We start from the raw sequence: 26,221 nt of genomic DNA, 5'->3' as shown, positions 1-26,221 counted from the left end.
CCCCCGGCAGTCTCCCTGACTGCCGAGAACCCGTTCTCCGTTTCGTCCAAATGCAGACACAGGAGAGCGGGGTGGAGTGGGGAGCAGAACCATGGGACCATTGGAATATGGCCCGTGTGTTTGAAAGAGAGGGAAGTTGTAATGACTTCATTAACTTGCATCATGTTTATCTTCAGGAGTTCAGTTTCTAAAGTCAGATAAAACACAGAATGGCAGGTAAGGGACAGGCCTGCCTCTGTCCTGAATTTCCTGATCTTTCTGACCGTGACACACAGAAAGACAGCAAATATTTGTACAGACTTCTTGTTTGTTCAGAGACAGTTCAGCGCAAAGTCCTGTGAAGTTCAGTCAGCGAAGGCATCTGCTATGGTCAAAGCCAGTATATGTGTTGTAGCCCTGTGGCTGACAACTGTTGGAAACGAGATTGCTCTGAGTTTGGACAGCCTGATTTATTTGAATGGGCCCATCATTGGGCAACTAATCAAAAATCCAGGACCTGACCAAAGAGGGTTAGTGTTTCCTAATGACTGGGGATGCGTTCCTTGATCACTGTGAATCTCTCCCCTGCCTTTGGAAGGTGGTGCCCTCCAGCTAGTGAGAGGAACAGAGACAGTTGGACAGGTGGTCTCCCAGCACTGAAAGCAGGGATCTTCCTTTGAAACTGGTTGTCAGGAGAGTTGGACCAGACAAAAGGAAATACTTCTTCACACAGCACATAATTAATCTATGGAATCCACTGCCACAAGATGTGGTGACGGCCAGCAGCTTAGATGGGGGAATCTAAGGGGGATTAGACAAATCTGAAGGGGGATTTGACAAATTGAGAGCAAATCTATCAACAACTACAAGTGTTGAGGGTTATAAGCCACCTCCAGGTTCAGAGGCAAAATGCCTTTGGATATCAATTGCAGGGCACCAATGGCAGGAGAAGGGTATTGCTCCAGAGGCATCTGGTGTGGCACTGTGGAAAACAGGATGCTGCACTAGATAAGCCTTGGGCCTGATTCATCAGGGCTTTTCTCCAGGTCTTGTGTCAGAAGTTTGTTTTCAGGGTTAATCCAATTTGTTCATACAGCCTGATAGTCAGATCTTCTTACCTCTTTAAATCTCTTGTGCAAATACCAAATCAAAGGCTCCAGAGCACAGGTGCTGTCAATACAGGTTGAATATCCCTTCTCCAGACATCCAAAATCTGGAAGGCTCCAAAATCCGGACACCACACCGTAACAAAAACAAAAAACAAAACACCTTAGCTCACATGCTCGCAGATTCCCTTTCCCAATTTTGCTACAAGTAACTTTTGCAAGTTTTGTCAAAACTTACTTATTTCAGAAGGCTGTCAGTGACAGGGGTTTTGTCTGTAATTCTCTCTAGTTGTGGCTCTGTTTTTATTGTGAAGCTTTTTAATGTTTTTGATGTAAATATTCCAGAACCCGGAAAAATCCAAAATCCGGAACACTTCTGGTCCCAAGCAGTCCGGATAAGGGATACTCAACCTGTAATCCATCCCTTTCATGTGGATCTTCGAATAAGCATTGCAAACAGAATCGGTTTCTGGGAGCCCTGGCCAGAGAGGGCCTGTCACTCCGAGATGGAATCCCGGTCTGACCTTTCACCGCATTTCCTCCGAAATGGCCTGGACTGGGAAAGACCTTTTTCTCCTAAGAGCCCTGGAGAGCTGTTGACTTGCTAGGCAAGTGATTGACCTGAAGGCTGCTTTGTAGCCTTTACAGTTCCATGAAGAAACCCAGGCACAAAAGGCGCACACAAGCAGCATCACTCTGATCTGGGAAGCTCATTCTCTTTCAAAACAGACTTGTCTTTCCTCTCTCTCCCTCTTTACATGGCAGTAGATCAGGGACGACAGTCCCTGAGCCCAATCTGGGCCTTTAAGTACACAAGAAGAGCTCTGCTGGATAAGATCAAAGCATCGTGCTCTAGCAGGGCCAGCCCAGCAAGGGGTCCTGGGACCTGCCAGATGCTGCCTTGCCCTGGTAGGGGCCAGCCCCCTTTCAAAACCAACGCACCCTTGAAAGCTTTGAAAGTGCCCAGGAAGGCAGGAAGGAGGGGAGGTGGCCAGCAGCCTTCTCCTCTCTCGTTGGGCTTCTTTCAAGCTTCTTTGCAAGAAGTGTGAGGAGACTAGAGGTGTGCCTTGAAAAGCTTGCAAGGCTCAGATAGCCCCCCCCCATCAGGTGCTCTGATGGTGACAGTGTGGGGAGGGTGTGACTGTGTGTGGATCTTGTCGTATTGCTGCCACCCCAATCCTCTGCCACCTGAGGCACCCGCCTCCCTGGCCCTCGCTTCATGTAAGTCCGCCTCTGAGCTCCACTCTAGCTACCTGGTCAAGGGCGTATCTAGGGTGGGGCAGGCAGGGCACGTGCCCCGGGTGCCACTTGAAGGGGGTGCCATTTTGTAAAATTTAAAAAAAATTTAAATGGCTGCTGAAAACAAAATGGCCACCACACATGTTGAAATGGCCTCTGTGAGGCCCTAGGCCATGCCAGGCCTTGCAGAGCCCATTTGAGCATGCGCGGTGGCCATTTTGTTTTCAGCGGCCATTTTTTAAAAAAAAGATTATTTTTTAAAAATGGCCGCCGCACATGCTTAAATGGTCCCTGCGAGTCCCTAGAGGCCAGTGGAGGGAGGAGGAACCTTTGCAGACTGCCCCCCAGCCTTTAGAAAGCGCCCTGAAGGGGCTACAAGTTATATATATATATATATATATATATATATATATATATATATATATGTGTGTGTGTGTGTGTGTGTGTGTGTGTGTGTCTGTGTGTGTGTGTGTGTGTCTGTGTGTATATAGACACTGTACACATATTCAGATTGGCACTATGTACAGAAAATCAGGGCTTGTGAATACTGAGCTGAAGCTTATGAGCTAGGATTGTATTCATTTGCTCTTACTTTGCTCTGGTGATAACTGAGTTAAATGTGATGTTTTAATAATATGGCTATTGATGGTGAGTTTGTCTTTGAATCAGTGTGAAATCCTTAATATTAAGGCCCACTGGGAGTTTCTTGCTCTCTTTCTCTCATTTTTACTGTCTTTCTGAAAGACAAGAATATACTCCAAGCAGTGACACAGTTTACTCTGCATATCCTTTAATTATTTTAAGAGTATCTGGGAAAAGTCCAGTTCTCCATTTATTTTTAAAACGTATGTAATAGTGATGCTACAATGCATAGTAGAGAATTAGACAGGCACTTCTGCTTAGTTTTCCAAGTACACCTCCACATAGTATTTGGATATTTCATGAGCCCCAGCATACTGAAATTTGTAATTTTCCAGCATTTTTTGGTCTGGCTGCATCCACTGCTAAATAGTTATTGAAGGATTAAAAGATTAACAAGCTTGATTTGTATTTTTCCGCTCAAATTATGGTAAAGTTATCTGAAAGATGTGTGTCGGATGTTTGGACAGGGGGTGCAATTTCAGTGTTTGCCCTAGGCACTATTTCCCCTAGATACGCCTCTGCTCCCGATTCTGCTGGTGGCCAGTCAGATGCCACTGAGAAACCTCCAAGGGCTTGAAAGCACTCGTCCTCTCCCTTTGGTTCTCCCTAGCAGTTTGTCCTCAGAGGCAGACTACTTATAAACACGAGGCCCCATTGAGCTACCATGGCTAGTAGCTATCGATAGACTTGCCCCCTTCCTTTTAAAGGGGATTGGAAAAGGGATTAGCATTTGTCCAATTTGTCCTTTTAAAATCCATCTAATCTTGTGGCAGCGCATCTTGTGGCAGTGCATTCCACAAGATAATTAATTACATTTGGTGAGCAAAAAAGGTCCTTCCAGCTGTGTGCTCTGAACCCACCACCAATATATGCCTGCCCTCCCCTAGTTCCAGCCCAGAGCTGAAAGAGAGGTGTGGAAGGAGTGGCCGATGAATGAACGGGACATGCTAGCAGCGGGAGGGCAATCTGAGGCCTTCTAGCTGGGGTTGAACTACAGCTCCCACCGAGGGCTCAGAATGGCTCTCCAGAAAAGCGAGTAGGAACATAGGAAGCTGCCATATACTGAGTCAGACCATTGGCCCATCTAGCTCAGTATTGTCTTCACAGACTGGCAGCAGCTTCTCCAAGGCAGGAGTCTCTCTCAGCCCTCTCTTGGAGATGCTGCCAGGGAGGGAACTTGGAACCTTCTGCTCTTCCCAGAGCGGCTGAACCTTTTTGATCTCTTGGCGGCTTTTGATACCATTGACCATGGTATCCTTCTGGGTTGCTTGAGAAAGGTAGGATTGTGTGGCACTGTTTTACGGTGGCTCCATTCCTACCTCTCTGGTAGATTCCAGATGGTGTTGCTTGAAGACTGCTGCTCTGCAAAGCGATAACTGAAGTATGGAGTTCTGCAAGTCTCTATACTTTCTTCAATGCTCTTTAACATCTACATGAAACTGCTGGGAGAGATCATCAGGAGATTTGGTGCAGGGTGTTCTCAATACAGCTCGTTGAAAGTGTCCACTCAATGTGCGGCAGCTGTGAAAAAGGCCAATTCCATGCTAGGGATCATTAGGAAGGGGATTGAAAATAAAACGGCTAACATTATAATGCCCTTATACAAAACTATGGTGCGACCACACTTGGAGTACTGCGTACAATTCTGGTCACCACATCTTAAAAAGGACATTGTTGAACTGGAAAAGGTACAGAAGAGGGCAACCAAGATGATCAGGGGCCTAGAGCACCTTTCTTACGAGGCAAGACTACAACACCTGGGGCTTTTTAGTTTAGAAAAAAGACGACTGCGGGGAGACATGATAGAGGTCTATAAAATCATGCATGGCGTGGAGAAAGTGGAGAGAGAGAGATTCTTTTCCCTCTCACACAACACTAGAACCAGGGGTCACTCCATGAAATTGATTGCCAGGAGGTCTAGGACCAACAAACGAAAGTACTTTTTCACACAACGCGTGATCCACTTGTGGAACTCTCTGCCACAGGATGTGGTGACAGCCAACAACCTGGATGGCTTTAAGAGGGATTTGGATGACTTCATGGAGGAGAGGTCTATCAATGGCTACTAGTCAGAGGGCTGTGGGCCAACTCCAGCCTCAAGGGTGTGCCTCTGAGTACCAGTTGCAGGGGAGCAATGGCAGGAGAGAGGGCACGCCCTCAACTCCTGCCTGTGGCTTCCAGCGGCATCTGGTTGGCCACTGTGTGAAACAGGATGCTGGACTAGATGGGCCTTGAGCCTGATCCAGCAGGGCTGTTCTTATGTTCTTATGTTCTTAATATGCTGATGACACCCAGATCTATTTCTCCACATCAACCTCATAAGGAAATAGCAAAACTTCCCTAAATGCCTGCCTGGAGGCAGTAATGGGCTGGGTGAGGGATAACAAACTGAAATCAAATCCGAATAAGATGGAGGTAATAACTGTGGGGGTGGAGGGTGTCAGGACCCGGGAGATGGTTTAGATCTACCTGTTCTCAATGAGGTTACACTCCCCCTGCAACATCAGGTATGTAGCTTGTGAGTGCTCTTAGATCCCAAACTCAGATTGTGGCGGTGGCCAGAAGCACTTTTTATCAGCTTTGGCTGATGTGTCAGCTACAGCCATTTCTGGAAGTAAATGACCTCCATATGCCAATAACCTCCAGGCTGACTACTGTAATGCACTCTATGTGGGGCTGCCTTTGTACATGGTCCGGAAACTACAGTTGGTACAGAATCCGGCAGCCAAACTGGTTTCTGCAACAACTCAAAGTGACCATATAAGACCAACTCTGAGTAGTTGGCCAGGGGAGACGAAAACACACTTGCCTTCCTGGAATTCCAAACATATTTCTTGTATTGTTTTATGCCTGTTTTTATATGTTTTTATACTCTTAGCATGTTTTTTTTATTGTGTTTTTATTGTATGTTTTTAACTTTTGTAAACCGCCTTGGGGCTATATTTTAACGAAAGGCAGTATAAAAATGCAAAAATAAATAAATAAATAAATAAAAATAAAAAACGTATCCCAAATTCAAAGAAAGTGGGAGCTCAGCATTCCCACTGGGCAAGAGCGCTAGTCGAGCAAGAAGCATCACTAAGCACAGCCATCATTCAAGCAAATACATGCTCCTTCTTAGTGTCGGTGGGCATGGCGGTGCCGGTGATGTCTTTCTCCATAGGTGGATACCAGCCTGCGATGTCCTGCTGAGAAGCAAATAGCTGTGTGTGTTTCTGTCCTGCAGGGAGGGGAGCTGTGACTGCATGTGTATGTGTGTGAGCGCGTTATATAGCACTTTTAAAAGAAGTGGCTGACATTCAGAGAAAATGCTGCTACAGCAAGAGAGCAGGCTAGCAGCACGTCCCAACCAACTGCACCAATGCATCGGGGAAGGGGCAATTTCTATACCCTCCCTTCCCCCAGGAAGCTCTCTGTACACCTGCAAATATGTCCCTGAGGGTTGCACAGCCCTCGGGGATGTATTTTTGGGTAAGACAGAGGGCTTCCTGGGGTAGGGGAGGGCGTCAACAAGTTCCCCTTCCTCACTGCACTGGTGCAGTTAGCTGGGAAGTTCTATTGGGCTGCTCTCTGGCTGCACCGGCATATCCTTGCTCTGAATGTCAACTGGTGAACTGCTTATTTCGCATAACTTCTAGGGCTGCAGTATTTTTAGTTCATCAAATGGTTAGATTAATTAAAAATCTCTTACAGCCTTGGTTATTGAGACAACCTTTTTTAAAAAAAGAAGAAGTTAATTATGTTTAAGCCCTTGTAGAAACTGTAGATGGCAGATGCTAGCTTGGAAGAGGCATTCGGCTTCTCTCCCACACACATTGCTTCTTCTACAATTATGCGATATGGGACACGTTTGTGCAATACAAAGAAACTACATTCCCATGCCTACCTGGCTGGCTTGCACCCCTGTACTCCCATGTCCTGATATTTGGTTTTCCATAGTAGCTGCACTGTTGTCTAGCTAAGACACCGTCACAGGCACATCTCCCCAGTCAATGGATTGGAGATTAGTTGTTCTGATCTGGATACATTCCTGATGCCCCTAGGTAATTAGTATGGCTGCAGCAGCTTGGGAAATACCGCTGTGGACTGTAGTTGCTTGCTGCCTCAAGGCATACAGGACAAGCATGCGTCTTCCTTCAGAATTTGTTGCTTTTCCTAGTATAAAGGCATCAAGAGTTATTTCATTGGGGAACAGCCTTTATGATGTTATTGGGCTTGTTCTAATCAGAGGGTGGGGCAGTAATGTTGGTTTTATTTCAAGATCCACTGTATTCTGCTCTGTATTCCTAGTGGGATCCCACCCAGAACCCAGAGTTGGTCTATACCTGCTAAGCTTTAGGAATGCTAGGGAATCTGACATTCCCAAGCCATTCACTGGGCCTATAGGACAGTGGTCCATGCATGGGGGGGTTCGAAGCCCCACTCCTGTTAGGTCCCCCTTCCGCAGTCTCCCGTGGAGGACAGCAGCAGTATTCCAGGGCAAATACAGCCTGCTTATGGCACTTTGTATGTTCCCAGGAAAGACCTTGCTCTGCAATGTTCAGTCTAGAATTCCACTGCTGCACTGTGCTACCTGTCAAAGTCAAACTTTCAAACTAGAGATATGAAAGATCCCATGATTGGCTCTCCTGCTCTTTTTCTTTGATTAAAAAGCACCTGCAGAAGGGTCCAAGCTTGGCTAAGGACTCTGGTTCTGGGGGGTTAACCCCCCTAAAAAAAAAACCATTTCAACAATTGCTCCCCACCCCAGTTACTGTTAGCTGCAGAGGGAAAACGAGACAGTTCCAATACAGAAACCGCGCACAGTGGCCTCAATCCAATTTGTGAACCGGGGGTGTTGGGTGGGCCCTGAAGCAGTGCCATATACCAAAGAGCAAGATGTGGAGAGGTCAGATGACAAATCTTCCACATGGGAGTACAGCTGGTCTTGTGCTAGCACACATGAACAGTCCCCGTTGCTAAGCAGGATCCACCCTGGTTTGCATTTGAATGGGAGACCACATGTGTAAGTACTGTAAGATATTCCCCTTAGGGGATGGGGCTGCTCTGGGAGACTGCTCTCTCTCTGCTTGCATGCAGAAAGTTTCAAGTTGTTGTTTTTGTTGTTATTATTTCTTGTTTACACAGTCAGACAGGTGTTACTGACTGGTTTGTTTTATCCAGACATCAAGTCCTTCCCAAGGACCTGGGATGCCAGAATTTTATTATCAATATTGTTGTTATTATTATAGATATTGTCACTGTTCCCAGTAAAGTTGCTTTTTGTAATTGGCTGATGGTGATTTCTGTGACCCCTATGGTGTTGAGGTGCTCTTCAAGGTGTTTAATTAATAATTATTTATTTAGTATTAGTATTAATGCTAAACCCCTGCTAACTTGGCAAAGAGGCACCTTTTAATGTGGTGATTCTCTGTATTGAGCAGGGGGAGAGTAACTGGCCCTATCCACCCCCAGCACAGGACCTCCAGTGACTGTTGCTGGTGTGTGTCTTATGTTTCTTTTTAGAATGTGAGCCCTTTGGGGACAGGGATCCATCTTATTCATTTAATATTTCTCAGTGTAAACCACCCTGAGCCATTTTTGAAAGGGTGGTATAGAAATCAAAATCATCATCATCATCATCATCATCATCATCGACATAGCAATACCAGGGGATAGCAGAATAGAAGAAAAAGAAATAGAAAAAATCACCAAATACAAAGATCTACAAATTGAAATTGAAAGGCTGTGGCAGAAGAAGACCAAAATAATCCCAGTGGTCATTGGCGCCCTGGGTGCAGTTCCAAAAGACCTTGAAGAGCACCTCAGCACCATCGGGGCCACAGAAATCACCATCAGCCAATTACAAAAAGCAGCTTTACTGGGAACAGCCTATATTCTGCGACGATATCTATAACCATTGACAATAAAATCCAGCCATCCCAGGTCCTTGGGAAGGACTCGATGTCTGGATAAAACAAACCAGTCAATAACACCTGTCTGATTGTGTAAACAAGAAATAATAATATATTAGTATTTTACATTTTATATCCCGCTCTTCCTCCGAGGAGCCCAGAGCAGTGTACTACATACTTGAGTTTCTCTTGCACAACAACCCTGTGAAGTACGTTAGGCTGAGAGAGAAGTGACTGGCCCAGAGTCACCCAGCTAGTTTCATGGCTGAATGGGGATTTGAACTCGGGCCTCCCCAGACCTAGTCCAGCACTCTAACCACTATACCATGCTGGCTCTCCCAGGGAGAGTTCCCTCCCTGGCAGCATCTCCAGATAGGGCTGAGAGAGATTCCTGTCTGTAACCTTGGAGAAGCTGCCGCCAGTCTGTGAAGACAATACTGAGCGAGATAGACCAATGGTCTGACTCAGTAGAAGGCAGCTTCCTGTCTTCCTGTGTTCCACATGGCATCACAGTCCTTCATTTTCTTGCCCCCCTCCCGGGGGCCTGCAGCATTGTTTAGCTGTCCGGGAACAAGCTGTTTCTTCGGTGTCTTTGTCTGGACTTAGATCCCTGCATCTCTAATTTCAAAGGTGTCCTGCCCGGGTTGTGTCCGCAATTATCCAAAGAGGAAGTCGAGGTGCTGCTGGGCTTGTTGGTTCTTTGGAGAAATGGAGCGAAAAGCTGCATATTTGCACATGTCTGTTTACACAACTCATATCAAATATTGAACGATCCCGGTCAGTCTGTGGGACTGAGAGACGTTCTGGAAAGTGCGTTAGAGCCAGTGTGCTGTAGTGGTTAGAGCAGGGGTGGGCCAACTTGGCCCTCCTGATGTTTTTGAATCTCCCATCATCCCTAACCCCAATATATTATGAGCAGGGGGATGATGGGGATTGTAGTTCAACAGCAGCTGGAGGGCAAAGTTTGCCCACCCCTGGATTAGAGCATCAGAACAGCACTTGGGAGATCCAGGCAGTGTTCACTGAAACCGGGATTCCCAGATGGTGTTGACTACAGCTCCCAACATCCCCAGCTGCAAAGGCCTTTGGATGGGAATGATGGGAGTTGTACCCAACAACATCTGGGAATCCCTGTTACACTGGTCCCAGGTTCAAATCCTCACTTGGCCATTGAACTTGTTGAGTAACCTTTGATCAGTTGCTCTCTCTAGCTTAACCTACCTTACAGGGCTGTTGTGAGGATAAAATGGGCATGTCTATCAGGCAGCAGCGATATAGGGAAATGCTAAAAGGCATCATCTCATCCTGGGCGGGAGATGGCAATGGTCAACCCCTTCTGTATTCTACCAAAGACAACCACAGGCCTCTGTCGGCTCCAGGAGTCGACGCCGACTCGATGGCACACTTTATGCTACCCTGGTTTGTTTTTTTTAAAAGAGGGCAGTAAATAGAAGAAAGGGGAGTAACATCGGTAGAGAGAGATGCAGAAACCTAAATTTCTTAGAGATGGCACAACCATTCACAGATTTGGGGTGGCAATAAGACTTTAAGACATGCCTATTTTCCTAGGGTTTTAACTGAAATTTATATATATGTTTTTATCTTTTGATCGCCTTTTACTTGTTTTTTTACTTGTTTTGTGATTTTTAACTGTTTTATACTGTTTTACATCCACTACACTTTAACTCTGTACACCGCCTAGAGATGTCTATATCAGGCAGTACAGAAATATGATAGATAAATAAATAATAATAAAAATAAGAAAGTCTGAGTGAGAGACCGATAGGAGTTCTGGCTCATATATATGCCCATGGGCAGTCTTTCCCAGGAAATTTACCTGCATATGATTTATTGCATGAAGGGGAGATGCACAAGACCCCCCTGGTCACTTGATTTTATTCTGCAGGGTCTCTGGCAGGGGTCTTTTTCTACCCTGTAACTCCAAATTATTTTACTGGAAATTCCAGGGATTGTGAGGTCACTGGAAGAAGAAGAAAGGTTGTCGTTCAAAAGTTCAGACTCGTTACCGAGTCACTTTTAAAAGTTGGTGTTTGAACTGAAGCTGGACCAGAGAGATGAACAATGCCGATGAGTCTGACCAGGAACTGAACCCAAAAGTGGAAGAGTTCGCCTCCTGCTTCATTGAAGTTCAGCAGCATTACTCTCCGCTGACTGCATCACGGGTTCCCAGCTACAGTAAATGTTGTTAGACTGCAATTCCCATCATCCCCAACCACAATCGGGATTGTGGCAAGAGATATGGGAGTTGTAGTCAATAACATCTGGGGACCCGATGCCGGGAACCCCTAAGCTATTCCTCCGTCCTAAATCCTTCTCTCCTCGATATTCAGAGACACATCAAGAGCCCTAAGGCAACACTAGCTGAAGTTAGGCTGATGATCGTTTGGTCTTTCCAGTCCTTCAGGTTTCTGAGACCTTGCTTCGAGAGGAGCTATGCTCAGACACTTGCAGTTTGGAGACTGTCCTCTCCACGCCTCTCTTCTGTGCAAGGCTTTTGGTCAAACAGCTGCAGCTTCTTGGCAGCTACAGTCCTTGTCTGTGTGGGGGTGTGCGCATGTGTGTCCACTTGTTTGCTTTGCGGAGCACTTGTTAAAACACTGAAGAGGTCATTTCACGAGGAAAGAAGTTCATCCACAGCTCTGCTCAAGGCTACACTGTTCTGAAATCGCTTGACCCAGAAGTTACCTCCTTAAACATGACACCCTCCCTGCACCCTGATATCTCTCCCTTGACAGCCCTTACAGGAAGCAAAGGCCAGAATGTTTGCCCCTTGGAGCTCACGTGGTGTTAAAGCCCCCCAAACAGCTGCAGTGGAAGCTGGCGTCTTTTGTTGGTTCTCAGGAACTTCTGGAGCATTAGAAAGGGAGGCCTGGATTTCTTCGGTATCTTTGCTTATATAAAGACTGCCATGCTTTTTAGTTCTGCTCTCTGCTTTGCAAGGGACCTGAGTTCTCTGCTTTGCAAGGAACCTGAGATAGAATTGAATAACTCAGGCGGACTCACCCTTCAGGACCCCAGATGTCAGACTACAACTCCCATCATCCCCAGCCACAATGACCAAAGGATGATGGGAGTTGTAGTCCCACAACATCTGGCAGCCCAAGTCTAAATACCCTGGAGTAGTAGCAGTTACTAGTAGTAACTGCTAGTTTTTATAGTTTCTAAAAATGGAGAAGCAGCCGTTTTTGTTCCTTTGTCCCAGATCCAGTGTTGGACTCTTCATGAGATTTTGTGACATTTGGGTTGGTCCTAATAAAGGCATTGTCAGACTGCAGATCTTGGACTTTCTTTCCCCAAACCAAAAGGGCTGCCTACAATTTTTCTAGCAAATAGGTGTCAGGATCTTCAGGGGTTTCTCCTCCCGTGGCAGGGTTTAAGCCAGTGCTACTAGCATCATACACAACCGGCCCTATCAGCAGTGACTCATCCTAGGAGCATAGGAAGCTGCCATATACGGAGTCAGACCCTAGGTCCATCTACCTCAGTATTGTCTACCCAGACTGGCAGCGGCTTATCCAAGATTGCAGGCAGGAGTCTCTCCCAGCCCTATCTTGGAGATGCTGCCAGGGAGGGAACTTGGAACCTAGATGCTCTTCCCAGAGTGTTTCCACCTGCTGAGGGGAATATCTTACAGTACTCACACATGTAGTCTCCCATTCATTTGCAACCAGGGTGGACTCTGCTTAGCTAAGGGGACAAGTCCTGCTTGCTAAGTGAAGTGAAAAAGTGAAGTGAAGTCCTGCTTGCTAACACAAGACCTGCTCTCTTCCCGTCCTAATGAGCCAGGGGGGTACCAAATGAGGAACCAGCTGCCTCTGGTTCCCAGCAGCCCCATCACATCTGTTCCTTCCAGCCTACCCCCCTGCCCCCACATTTATGAGAGCCGTGCTGCCTGCAGGCTGGCCATTCATCAGGTGGAGCTGAGTGGGCCCACACAGCTCTTCCTGATGAGTGGCCAGCCTGCAGGCAGGCACAGCTGGGCTGCTGCTGGGAACCGGGGGCAGCTCACCTGGCACTCCTGGGCTCATTAGGATCAGCCACTATAGGGCCCCATCCAGACATGTCATTCCCAGTGGGAGAAAGCAAGTGCACCGTTGAAATCACCAAGCAATTCTGTAATCGCCAATAGTTGGCTGCTAATGGGATTTTGCCCCCAGGAGGTTTTTGGCCCCCTGTGGATTGTACATAACAGCAGGCCGTGCCCATTCAAGCTTGCTTGCTTGCTTGCTTGAGTTGACTGATGGAAAGAAAGGGATGGAGAGAGAAGGCAGGGCTGCGTACACACACACACCCACGGACGGACGGACGGACACACCTGCTACACATTTGAGAAGCTCTCCCTTATTTTTACCTGAAACTAGTCCCATGGATTTCAGTAGAACATGCTTCCAACTTAGCATATTTAGGATCACACTGTGAAAAAGCTGGCTTGGTTTCTCTATTGATAGATTTTGATCTATTAGGTAGTATTTTGATCTATTAGCCACCAAATGGCACAGCAGGGAAGTAGCTTGCCTAGGGAGCAAGAGGTTGCCGGTTCGAAACCCCACTGGTGTGTTTCCTAGACTATGGGAAACTCCTATATCGGGCAGCAGCAATATAGGAAGATGCTGAAAGGCATCATCTCAGACTGCATGGGAGATGGCAACGGTAAACCCCTCCTGTATTATTATTTATTTATTTACATGGTCAGACAGGTGTTATTGACTGGTTTGTTTTATCCAGACATCGAGTCCTTCCCAAGGACCTGGGATGCCAGAATTTTATTGTCAGTTGTTATAGATATCGTCGCAGAATATAGGCTGTTCCCAGTAAAGCTGCTTTTTGTAATTGGCTGGTGGTGATTTCTGTGGCCCCTATGGTGTTGGGGTGCTCTTCAAGGTCTTTTGGAACTGTACCCAGGGCGCCAATGACCACTGGGATTATTTGGGTCTTTTTCTGCCACAGCCTTTCAATTTCAATTTGTAGATCTTTGTATCTGGTGATTTTTTTTCTGTTTCTTTTTCTTCTATTCTGCTATCCCCGGGTATTGCTATGTCGATTATTTTGACTTGTTTTTCTTTCTTCTCGACTACAGTTATATCTGGTGTATTGTGTGGCAGATGTTTGTCTGTTTGTAGTCGGAAGTCCCATAATATTTTTACATCTTCGTTTTCTTCAACTTTTTCAATATTATGGTCCCACCAATGTTTGGCTACAGGTAGCTTGTATTTTTTGCAGATGTTCCAGTGTATCATCCCTGCTACCTTGTCATGCCTTTGTTTGTAGTCAGTCTGTGCGATCTTCTTACAACAGCTGATCAGGTGGTCCACGGTTTCATCTGCTTCTTTACAAAGGCGGCACTTGCTGTTTGTGGTTGATTTTTTGACTTTTGCTATTATTGCATTATTTTATTTATTTATTTATTTTTACATTTATATCCTGCTCTTCCTCCAAGAAGCCCAGCAAAGAAAACTGCATGGCTCTGTGGTCACCAGGAGTCGACACTCACTTGACGGCACAACATTGATTGATTGAGTGCCATCAAGTCGGTGTCAACTCTTAGCAACCACATAGGTAGATTCTTTCTAGAATGATCTGCCTTCCACTTGGCCTTTAAGGTCTCTCAGTGGTACATTCATTGCTGTCGTCATCGAGTCCATCCACCTTGCTGCTGTTCCTCCTCTTCTTCTCTTTCCTTCAACTTTCCCCAACATTATAGACTTCTCAAGGGAGCTGGGTCTTCGCTTAATGTGTCCAAAGTATGATAGTTTGAGTCTGGTCATTTGTGCCTCGAGTGAACTTTACCTTACGCTTATTTTACTGAATCCTCTCCCCACCATCACACTTAAAAACCCATATCTTGAATGTTTCTCCTCTACCACAAAGTGTCTTTCCTCTCCCCACCAAAAATTTAAGTGAGGAGTTGCTTGCTTAAGTTGCTCACAGGAGTTTTCCCTCTGTCTGAATCCAGGTGGAGGAAATATCCACTGGTTTTGTTCAGGTAGAGTGACCTTCTCTAAGTCATTTACTGTGTTGAACTTCTAAGCTGAAATCCAAACAGGTAGGGTTAGAGGCAGGGATGTGTGCCTGGGGGCAACCTGGATCCTGTGACTGGGGGGGGGGCCTCCAAATGCTGGCCTGGGGGGACCAAGAGCTGTGAATGGTGTTGATGCTCCTACCCAAGGGTGACCAGCAAGAGGATCTCCAGCTGTTGTTCACCTACAACTCCCATCATCCCCAGGCTAATAAATTGATGGGAGTTGTAGTCCAGCAATATCTGGAATGCCTCAGATTGACCACCTGTGCTCCAGCCTCTGACGTGCTCAACTTCTTTTCTCACACTAGGTTTTTACGGGCTGTTGCCCACCACATAAATTCAAAACTATCTTTTCCTTAAAGTCAAGAAGCTTGGTTTCTTAAAATACAAGTTGTTCTAGTAAGAACTAATTTGCCTACTTTCCTTTCGCTATCCCTACAGTTGGACTAAATTTGGTTCAAATCTGTTAGATGGCCCACAAGTTAGACCTCTTTGTACCTCAAAGGTTTATGTATCCGCCATCTTGAATCAGAGTGGATGACATCATCACAGACAATGCCATTGAGGTGTCCCTGTCTGTCACTCGTTGCAACTGTACCTAATTGGTTCAAATCAGTTAGGTGGTTCACAAGTTAGCGCACTTGTGTCTCAAACTGTGAATCCGCCATCTTGAATTGGAGTGGATGACATCCTCACAAACTACGTCATTGAGATGTCCCTGTGTGTCCCTACAACTTTACCTGATTTGGTTCATATTAGTCCATGCAGTGCAAAGTTGATTGGCGGGGACACACATGGACACACGGACTTCTGGGTGATCTTATAAGCCTCGTGGAAAGTAGGCTAAAAAGTGAATTTGGGAATTTCAGGTAGAAGGCAATACCACATGACTGAAAACTCAATTTAAAAAAAAAAATCCCTGAGCACAGAAAGCTAGAGTGTCAGGGAGAAAGCTAGAGCACTAGTTCATTCATAACTAGATCTTGGTTATTGGGACATTCAGCAAGTTGTTTTTTAAATGAATTGCTGCCTCATTGGTCTATAGAAAATGACACACAGCTTGGCTGCTGTCACCAGTGGGTGTGTAAGAAGAGTTGGGTTTAAGACTTCAGGCACACCTAGCCTCCATATGTCCCTGAGGATGGCCCGTTTTTTGGAATCTGTCCCTATTTTTGCCCTCGTGGGGACGCCTCTGCTCCGTAATTCATGAGCCTGCGTGGTGTAGTGGTTAGAGTGCTGGACTAGGACCGGGGAGACACGGGTTCAAATCCCCATTCAGCCATGAGACTTGCTGGGTGACTCTGGGCCAGTCACTTCTCTCTCAGCCTAACCTATTTCACAGGGTTGTTGTGAGGAGAAACTCAATGTAAATAATAATTTTTCACCTCCATTGCTAGTGTTGTCATTTTCCAGGATTCCGCTCCCTCATCAGAGTCTCCAGGGTACTCGGCCACACCCACCCGCACTCTTTTTCATCAGTGACATGTTGGAGAGTATGGTTGGAGACACAAAATGCTTTGAGCAGCCAATATAGTGACTGTATCCAGGGCTGTCTGTAGCCCAGAAACATCTGGGAATCTGCCTGGGTACCCCTGTTGTGCTCAGCCTGTGACGCCCACAAGACAAGAGCTCTCCCTTGTTCTTTGTCCCCAGTGTCTGGTATCCCATGGTATCATGCGACTGGACATGGAGGTTCCACTTAACAGCTGTGAGCAAAGTCAGTTCTCCTGAATTCTTCTCTTGGAAGGCATCTGTTAGGATCTGCACTTTCTCTTCCTCTTGCAAGACAGACACATCTCTCATAGCAAGAACCAGCCATGTCCTTCTGCTGTCTCTCAGCAGTCTACAAGTGGAGTTTGGTTACACTTCCGCTTGTGGGAGCCCAGCCTGAGGTTTCTTCTCTTTATCTCCTGCTGCTGATTGCTGCAATAGTCTTTGTGCCAAATATCTCCCCCCACACATAACACACACCAGGATGTGGTTGCTGGACAGGTCGCATTTGCTGATCCTATCACTCTCCCATTGAGTTTCTTGCACTGGTGGCATCCAATTGGCTGCGTTCCGATTTTGATTGGGTACTTCCTTTTATCGCCTATATAGTGCGTCTCTGCTGGGAAGGCTGCTCAGTTCTACCCATTGCAGCAGGCCGCTGAGCACGGTGGATGTTGCGGCCACTTTTGTTGGTCAGAGAAGAAGCTTTGTTTTTGCAGGTGCATGAGAAAAGTAAGTCTGTGCGAACGTGTGTGTGTTTGTGCGCATGCACATGTGTGCCTTTGCCTACTCTGCAAATCCATCCCCTAGATGGACCGCTTGCTCTTAACATGCTGCTAGACATCTTGAAATAGAAAATAGTATAGTGGTGTGAGTAGGAAAAGTCTTGGACTTAAGACCGGAACATAGAAACACAGGAAACTGCCATATACCAAGTAGATAGACCCTTGGTCCATCTCACTCAGTATTGTCTACACAGACTGTCAACGGCTTCTCCAAGGTTGCAGGCAGGAATCTCTCTCAGCCCTCTCTTGGAGATGCTGCCAGGGAGCGAACTGGGAACCTTCAGCATGCATCCCCTAAGAGGACTATCTTACAGTGCTCACAGGTGTCGTTTCCCATTCAAATGCAAACCAAGGCAGGCCCTGCTTAGCAAAGGGGACCCTTCATGCTTGCTACCACAAGACCAGCTCTCCTCCCAGTTGGGTTAAGCCTTGAAGAAGGCCTCTCAGGAGGACTCACTCCTGGCCAGTGGGGTAGTGCTGCTCGCATGGGCAGGGATGCAGGCCCGGTACTTTCCCCGCTCCAGGGTCTCAGCAGGGATGCAAAGCCCTTGGCTTCCTACAGGGAAACAATGTGCTGCTCTTGCTAGCCCAACCTTTTTTTAATATAACAGACTATCAGGCTACAAGGCATTTTATTTCCAATCTGCCTGTCTTCTCTTGCAAGGAGTATCCTCCACCCTCTGTGGAGACAGCGTGTGGATCCAGACAGCATCCAGGCTCCTCTTCCGGAGGAATATTAATTTTATTTATTTATTTATTCAATTTCTATACTAGGGATGGGCCCAGACCGGTCCGGAGGCCATTGTAAAGGCCTCCGGATCGGTGTGGACCGGTCCGGACCTGGGTGGTTTGGTTCGGGATGGGGGGTAGCTTTAAGAGCGGCGGGAGGGTTACCCTTCCCGCCGCTCTTAAAGCCACCCCCCACCCCAGTGCCGGACCACAGTTGGCGGTTCCGTGCACACCCCTATTCTATACTGCCCTTCCAAAAATGGCTCAGGGCGGTTTATACAGAGAAACAACAAATAAGATGGATCCCTGTCCCCAAAGGGCTCACAATCTAAAAAGCAACATCCGATAGACACCAGCAACAGTCACTGGAGGGATGCTGTGCTGGGGGTGGAGAGGGCCACTTACTCTCCCCCTGCTAAATAAAGAGAATCGCCATGTTTAAAAGGTGCCTCTTTGCAAGTTAGCAGGGGTAATGCCAAGTTAGCAGGGGTTCAAGCATGAAGTTTGCATGAAGTTCAAGCTCTGTAGTTTTTAGGAAAGTTTCCTTGATGTCTTGTAACAGACCCCCCCCCCGCATTATTTTATCTCCCTAAGGTGGAGTGTGTGGCTAAAGGGACTATCATGGAGAGTGTCTGTACTTCTGAACTGGCAATTATATCTCTGCTCTTGACTCATTTTTTAAAACTGGGTTTAGGGTTCAGCGGGCTCTCAGCTGAATCTTTGCAGCACACTCCCTCTCGTCTCCTTTTAAGAATGTGCATAGTGCCAGTTTGCCCGAGATGCCTCCCCTTAAGGCAGGGATCCTCAGAGCTGAGTCCCCAGATCGTATTAGGTGACGACTCCTGTTGTGGGAGCTGTGAGAAGGCCCTTGTGGCTGGAGATGGTAGGAGCTGCAGCTCTGGGGGACCCAAAGTTGATGCCAGCATTCCTGGGGGGAAGGAACTCTCCAAGGCAAACCTTCTGCCCTCCAGCACTAAATTCTAGGCATGGGCACGGCCTCAGAGCTGGGGAAGGAGAGAAGTTCATTCACTCCCTTCTTCCCCTATCAGCGGGAGCAAAAAGGTCTGAGCTCCTCTCTGGGAGACAGTCACACCAACAAGCCCATCCCGTCTGATCTTCTCATCCTCGGCAGCCCGTGGCTTAAATAGAGCCCTGCATTTCAGACCCTCCTCCCCCCTTCCAACCTGCTCCATCTTCCCTGGCTGGCCAGCCAACCCCTGGCTCCCAAAAGGGGCTTGTTCTCTACCTCCACCCCCTTCCTTAATATCCCTGCACCCATTTTGAGCTGTGGAGTTAATATGGTTGCTATTCCCTCTCCATCAAGCTGCTGTCTCCTGGGCTGCCCCCGCCCATCCCCTGGCAGCTGTTGCACATCTCTCTGAATCCTCCCTGACTCCTGAGAGGTCATTACTGGGGTTGCCTTGGCGTTTGGAGCCTCCGGCTTCTCTTGGCACCCTGCCGTTTGGCTGGGTACACAACCCTGTCTCGCGGGGGAAGATAGGCACTCCCAACAGTTGAGTTCCATTGCCTTAAGGGATATGCTCCAGCTGGCTTTCCTCTATCAGGAGTCTTGGCTTTCTTCAAACCCGTTTGCTCAATGGTGGCTCTGCCCCGATGCTGAGGCTACTCTCTCACAACCAGAGGTGGGGTGGATGGAGGGGAAGGCTGCACAAACCTTACCTCCCTTCCCCGCAGATGATCTCTGCAGCTGGTGGGAGGCGCGGACCATGCTCCCACACAATCCGCACTGCTGCGCGCGGCATGGATCTCTGGAGGCTGGGACGCGGCGTCCTGGCCTCTGCATATCCCACAATGCACTGCACGGTGAGCACAGTTCATTGGGGGATATCCTCATGAGATGGGAGCTCTAGGCACCCAACTCTGTGTATGCTTTTGCTGCGAGCATTCCACTCACACACATGATCTTGGCACCAGGGTGAAGGGCACACTTGCGCCCTTCACCTCATCTAAAGGCCGGGCTTCGGAGTCAGGTCAGGCTGGGCAGGAGCGCAGGGATCCACGCAGAACCGGGTGCTCCACACAAGCGGCCTAGGCCAGGCTAGGCTGCTTGTGAGAGCAGCCTTCTTGTCTCTCTTTTGTCCTTGTGTCTTTGCCTTTTGCTGGGGATGCCTTGACGACATGATCTTAGGTACATTGTAGGAAGCTGCCCTCTCCCACGTCGGCCCCTTGGTCCCGCAGGCTCAGTACTGTCCATGGCAGGGCTGCTCAACTTCGGCCCTCCTGCAGATGTTGGCCTTCAGTTCCCATCACCGCTGGCTACTGACTGCTGTGGCTGGGGATGATGGGAGTTGTAGTCCAAAACCAGCTGGGGGGGCCGAAGTTGAGCAGCCTCAGTCGACGGCAATCATTGTCACTATCTTCCAAGCAGGAGCCAATCCGGCAAACAACCTTCAATGCGAGGTGCCGACAATGAGGGAGGCCTGGCTGTCGTGCACTCGGGACAGGGCCTTCTCTGTTGCTGCCCCTAGACTCTGGAATGCTCTCCCGGTGGCCATTCGTTCCTCAGACTCCATCACAGCTTTTAGAAAGCTTTTAAAGACTTGGCTTTTTACCCAGGCTTTTACATAATCGTCTTTTACTGCTGTTCTTGTGTGTTTTTATTTGTTGTCTTGTTTTTATGCCTGTTTTTAGCCTGATGTTTTTACTGCTTTTTACTGTATGTTTTTAATTTTTGTAAACCGCCTTGGGGTTTTCTTTTAACGAAAGGCGGTATAAAAATGTAAAAATAAATAAAATAAATAAATAAATTCTCCACAATGTTTGCTGGCCTCGGGCCTGTATTGCTCTCTTCTTCAAGAGCTCTCTTAAAGGGCCCTTGGAAAGAGAGAAGAGCTCTGTGGGGGGAGTTGTGGGGGGAAAGGCTTTGCATCCCAGCACTCTCTCTGTGCATGCCTTCCAAGATGGTGCCGGGGCTCAAGAGGGCTCCTCCTCTGTTTCCCTTAAAGCAGCCCTCTCCCACAGCACTGGGCCAAGCGCAGCCCTAGATGGTGAGGATGGTCATCTCCACAGGGTGCTGGGGGACGGTGCAAAGTATTCCATTTGGGTCCAAAAAGAAGCTCTGCACAGACCCAATAACTAACTAGTGGGGAGGGAGGGGCACCATCGGGGTTGGTGGCAGCTCCCCCTGGGCCTTACCGTGAGAAACTCTGGTCTACTGGGACTGGCAGCAGCTCTTTGGGATTTCAGACAGGTGTTTTCCAGCCATCCGAGGGGATGCCCAAGATTGATCCTGGGACCTTCTGCATGCAAGGCAGAGGCACGTTCACTGAACTATCTATCTATCCTACTTTATACTGCCTGATATGTATATCTCTAGGCAGTGTACAAAATCTAAAATATTTAAAAGTCACAAATTAAAATACATAGCAATAGCAATAGCACTTACATTTATATACCACTCTATAGCCGGAGCTCTCTAAGCGGTTTTACAATGATTTCAGCATATTGCCCCCCAACATTCTGGGTACTCATTTTACCGACCTCGGAAGGATGGAAGGCTGAGTCAACCTTGACAATAAAAACAATATAATACAATTATTAGAACAAGTTTTTTAAATTATTAAAATTAATTCTAATTAAAAGCCGGAGAGACTTATCCTCAGGAGGGTCTTGAGGTTCTTCCTGAAAACTGTGGTTCCCCTCCCTTACCCTGCTAACTGAGCGGAGAGGCACCTTTTTAAAGTGGTGTTGCTCTTGATGGAACAGGGGGAGAGCAACTGGCCCTGTCCATCCCCAGCACAGCATCCCTCCAGGGCTGTGGCTGGTATCTATAAGCGGCATATAAATATTTGCCATATTTGTATTCATATGCAATGGTTCTTGGTTACCTAGGAAACTGTCTTGTACTGAGTCAGACCATTGGTCCAACTAGCTCAGTATGACTTGACTAGCAAGCTAGAGGCTGCCGGTTCGAATCCCCACTGGTGTGTTTCCCAGACTATGGGAAACACCTATATCGGGCAGCAGTGATGTAAGAAGAGGCTGAAAGGCATCATCTCATACTGCGCGGGAGAAGGCAATGGCCAACCCTTCCTGTATTCTACCAAAGACAACCACAGGGCTCTGTGGGCGCCAGGAGTTGACACCGACTTGATGGCACCCTGTACTTTACTGACTGGCAGCCGCTCTCCAGGGTTTCAGGCAGAAGTCTTTCCCAGCCTTACCTGGAGATGTCAGGGATTGAACCTGGGACCTTCTGCTTGCAAAGCAGGGAGCTACAGCCCGTCCCTCCAACTCTTGATGCGAGTGCTCCGCACCCTGCCTCTAAGGGTGAAATTGCTGGCTGGGGCATGGAGGCATCATGTCCTAGCACACCTCCACATAAATGCTTGCGCATAAACAGTAAGGTGTCCTGCAGGCCACAGCCTGCTGCCTCACCTGCTGCAGCTGCAGAAGTATGTTCTGAGCTGTTGCTATTGAGGTGGCATTTCTAGTATATCTTTAACCAAAGGAGGAGACACCTTCCTAGCTAGTAAAATCAGTGGTGGGCAGGCAGCTGCAGAGTCAATAAATGCAGAAGGTTGGAGCAGAGTATTCATGACCTCTGCAGTGGTGTGGTGGTGCCGGGGGGCCCTCAGGCAACGTTCCTTAAAAATCAGAATCTGGGTGTTACCCAAACAAGCAGTGGTGCTCTTTAGACCGGACTTCTGGGCAGAGGTCCTGTCCCCTGCAGGCCGGGGGTGGGTGGGGGGCCTCCAAATGCTGGCCTGGGGGGCCTCCAAATGCTGAGTGGTCTGCTAATTTAAGTGGCAGGATTGTCCCTGCAAACTGTGGTCTCTCTCTGCAAGTCGGTGGGAAATATCTTATTCAGAATCTCTTCTGGAAAGAAAGAAAAAAGATTTCCAGCTTTCCCTGAGCATGTTCTGGTGTAAAGAAATAATGCATTGCAGCTTATCTGGCAGTGGTGGGGGCAGCAGGGATGGTGATGGGTCCCCAAAAGGCCTTGAGGTCCAGGCTCCAAAATTACCTAGGTACACCTCTGAATGCAAGCATGTCCCTATTTTCATCTGTGAAATGTTGGAGGGGTTGCCTTAAGGCAGAAGGTTCAATGAAATGAGCTGTTCCTAAGCTGAGACGGGGCCAGCCCATGGGTTTTGGTGAATTCAGCCATTGTGGCTCTGGTTGATGGGAGCTGTAGTCCCACAACATCTGGGGACCCAAGTTTGAGAACCCCTGAGCTAAAAGAAGTATGACTTTGGTGCCCGTCCACTCCCACATTCAATATACGGTAGAGAAAAATGAGCCATCCATATAACACCATTTACTTGGGGTTCAGAATTAACAATATAAAAATAAAAAGACATATTTTTACTGATTTTAATTTTTCCCCTATTAATCCTAACATAATTATATTGTGAATGCATACTCGCAGCTGTGTTAATCCTGGTTTAATGGCCTTGGTTGACATTCGTGTGTTTGTGGGAACCTGTGAACGGCTGGAATCCTGACTAGGTTCCTCAAGATATTTAATTTAAGATCAAATCTGGGCTAGTCATCCGGCTGGATACTCTGGCCAAGATCTCTTGATTGTGTGAACCTATGCCCCACGCCAATCCTGGCTAACTTCTGGGGGAAGAAAAGTGGTTGTGAGAATGCAGGCCCAATTGCTCACTAAGAAGTAATGCAGTCAAAGAATCCCCTGACTGTTAAGAGCTGTCCAGCAATGAAACACTGCCTCATGCTGTGCTGGGGTCCTTCTTCGGATGTCTTCAGACAGAGGCTGGACAGCCATCTTGTCAGGGATGCTTTAGTAGTTTCTTACACTGGGCAGGGGGTTGGACTAGATGACCTCCAAGGTCCCTTCCAGCTCTGACATTCTGTGATTCAATGGGCAGGCTCACATATAGTGCTGGACCTGAGGTTCAGCAGAGCGTCCTGAACCCCAGGAATGTGTGTGCTACCAGTTTCCAATCCAGGTAGCAATATGCTGAAAGTAGCACAAGGGGAGGGGAGAAGGGAAATTTGTTAGTCTGATCTGCAAGGATCAAGTCAGTCCCAAAGAACTGGCCTCCCAGAGACATAAGTTTGGGCGGGGTATAAATTTGATTGATTGATTGATTGATTGATTGATTAGCTGCTCTGATGGTGGCTGTAGGGGTCATCTTTGCTGCCTTGCTGGCACCTCCATAATCTGCCACCTGAGTCTACTGTCTCACCTTGCCTCATGAAAGGACCGCCCCTGAAGACCCGATTTTCATACCAAGGAGCTCTTCACGAGCCCTGCAGCTTCCATGGTTAAGTATACATTGGGCCAGGAGTTCTGGTCACCACATCTCAAAAAGGACATTGTAGAACTGGAGAAGGTGCAGAAGAGGGCAACCAAGATGATCAGGGGCCTGGAGCACCTTTCTTATGAGGCAAGGCTACAACACCTGGGGCTATTTAGTTTAGAAAAAAGACGACTGCGGGGAGACATGATAGAGGCCTATAAAATTATGCATGGTGTGGAGAAAGTGGATAGAGATAAATTCTTCTCCCTCTCACATAACACTAGAACCAGAGGCCATCCCATGAAATTGATTGCCAGGATATTTAGGACCAGCAAACCAAAGTACATTTTCACACAACACATACCGTATTTTATGGACTATAAGACTCACTTTTTTCCTCAAAAAATATCTGCCAAAATTCAGGTGTGTCTTATATGTTTTAACAGTTTAATATGTTAAAACTCTGAAAAACTGGATTAAAATTAAGGTGCGTCTTATAGTCTGTAGTGTCTTATAGTCTGTAAAATACGGTAATCAACTTATGGAATTCTCTGCCACAAGATGTGGTGACAGCCAACAACCTGGATGGCTTTAAGAGGGGTTTGGATACCTTCATGGAGGAGAGGTCTATCAACGGCTACTAGTCAGAAGGCTATAGGCCACCTCCAGCCTCAGAGGCAGGATGCCTCTGAGTACCAGTTGCAGGAGAGTAACAGCAGGCGGGAAGGTACGCCCTCAACTCCTGCCTGTAGGCTTCCAGCGGCAACTGGTGGGCCAGAGTGTGAAACAGGATGCTGGACTAGATGGGCCTCCTTGGGCCTGACCCAGCAGGGCTGTTCTTACGTTCTTATGAGTTCCCACGCTTGGGTCCCCAGATGTTGGACTACAACTCCCATCAGCCCTCGCCACAATGATCTCCAGCTGTGGGGGTTGGGGGTGATGGGATTTGTAGTCCAACATCTGAGGACCCAAGGCTGAAACCTCTGTGTTAAGCTACCCTGTGCTTATATTGGGGATTATTCCCTGTCCCCACTGGCCTCTGCCACATTGTCTATGTGGGGGACCCTTTATTTACTCTAAGTCCTCTAGCACTGCACGGCCCAACAACAAGGTAGCCCCAGGAAAACGGACACAGACACCAGCTGGTTTTAGTCAATCAATGATTCATGTTTATTATAGTCAGTTAAACAGCAAGCTAGCTCCTAATTCACACACACACACACACACACACACACACACACACACACACACACTCACCAGCCCCACTCCAAAGATGATCAGTCTTTGAAAGGGGTGTTGGAAGAAGCGTGGAGGCCTCACTCTGGGTGGTGATGCTTCTCAGGGGTCTTCTGGTTTCCTGCCTGACTTATAGAGGGATGCTTCCACTCCGGCTAGCACATCTGCAGTCCACTTCCATTTCCGTGATCACAAGACATACTCATCTTATCTTTTTGTTTTATTCCCAGTTCTTTCTCCTTTACAATGTCTTTGGCAGCTCTCCCCGGTTTTCACCAATTCTTCAGGCCTTTGGCATCTTTCCCAACATTGTTCGTGTTCGAGAGAAAGTGGGGCTGGGGCACACTGGATGTTGCTCACTCATGCATTCCTCCATACATACTGTTTGGAAGCACTACCTAAGTTTCTTAATTTGTCAAGATCACATGGCTCATAGGGTTACAGAAATGAGCTATTACAAATTAGTATATTGTTTCTTATCTCTAGATCATTATAAGCTTGCGATTCAGCCAAGTATTTCACTGTTACAAATTAATATATTGCTTCTTATTTCTAGATCTTTATAAACTTGCAAGTTAGCCAAGTACTTTATGCATCACTACTATCACAAAGCTAGCACAATTCTACATATTGAGACCGATTCATAACCTCAGAAATGAAGAGGTCCCCCTTCACTTGCAGCTCCGCAGGCTAGAGCTGCCCCCACAACCTGTTCATCAACCTGAGCTGGAGCTTGGGGTGTTCTCAAATATGGGTCCCCAGATATTGATGGGCAACCACCCTTTGGGCCACTGTGGCTGGGGATGATGGGAGCTGTAGTCCCACAACATCTGGGGACCCAAGTTTAAGC

At 47.5% G+C, this 26,221-nt stretch overlaps 1 protein-coding gene across 4 annotated transcripts in view; it reads left to right on the top strand.

Annotated features, from left to right (window-relative positions):
• The window catches only part of P2RY6 (pyrimidinergic receptor P2Y6), an 80,261-nt gene that overhangs the window by 42,009 nt on the left and 12,031 nt on the right, over window positions 1-26,221 (top strand). For 2 of the 4 annotated variants that reach the window (XM_053311918.1, XM_053311920.1), the window contains exon 1: window positions 16,814-17,123. The exons of the other annotated variants lie outside the window; for them this stretch is intronic. In XM_053311918.1, coding sequence (XP_053167893.1) covers window positions 17,115-17,123 — 9 coding nt within the window. In that variant the 5' untranslated portion in view covers window positions 16,814-17,114. Of the gene's footprint in view, window positions 1-16,813; window positions 17,124-26,221 lie in introns of those variants that run through there. 4 annotated transcript variants of the gene reach the window in all.

Source organism: Hemicordylus capensis, chromosome 3, assembly GCF_027244095.1.
Source record: "Hemicordylus capensis ecotype Gifberg chromosome 3, rHemCap1.1.pri, whole genome shotgun sequence".
Taxonomy (NCBI): domain Eukaryota; kingdom Metazoa; phylum Chordata; class Lepidosauria; order Squamata; family Cordylidae; genus Hemicordylus; species Hemicordylus capensis.
This window is presented reverse-complemented; position numbering and strand designations above follow the sequence as displayed.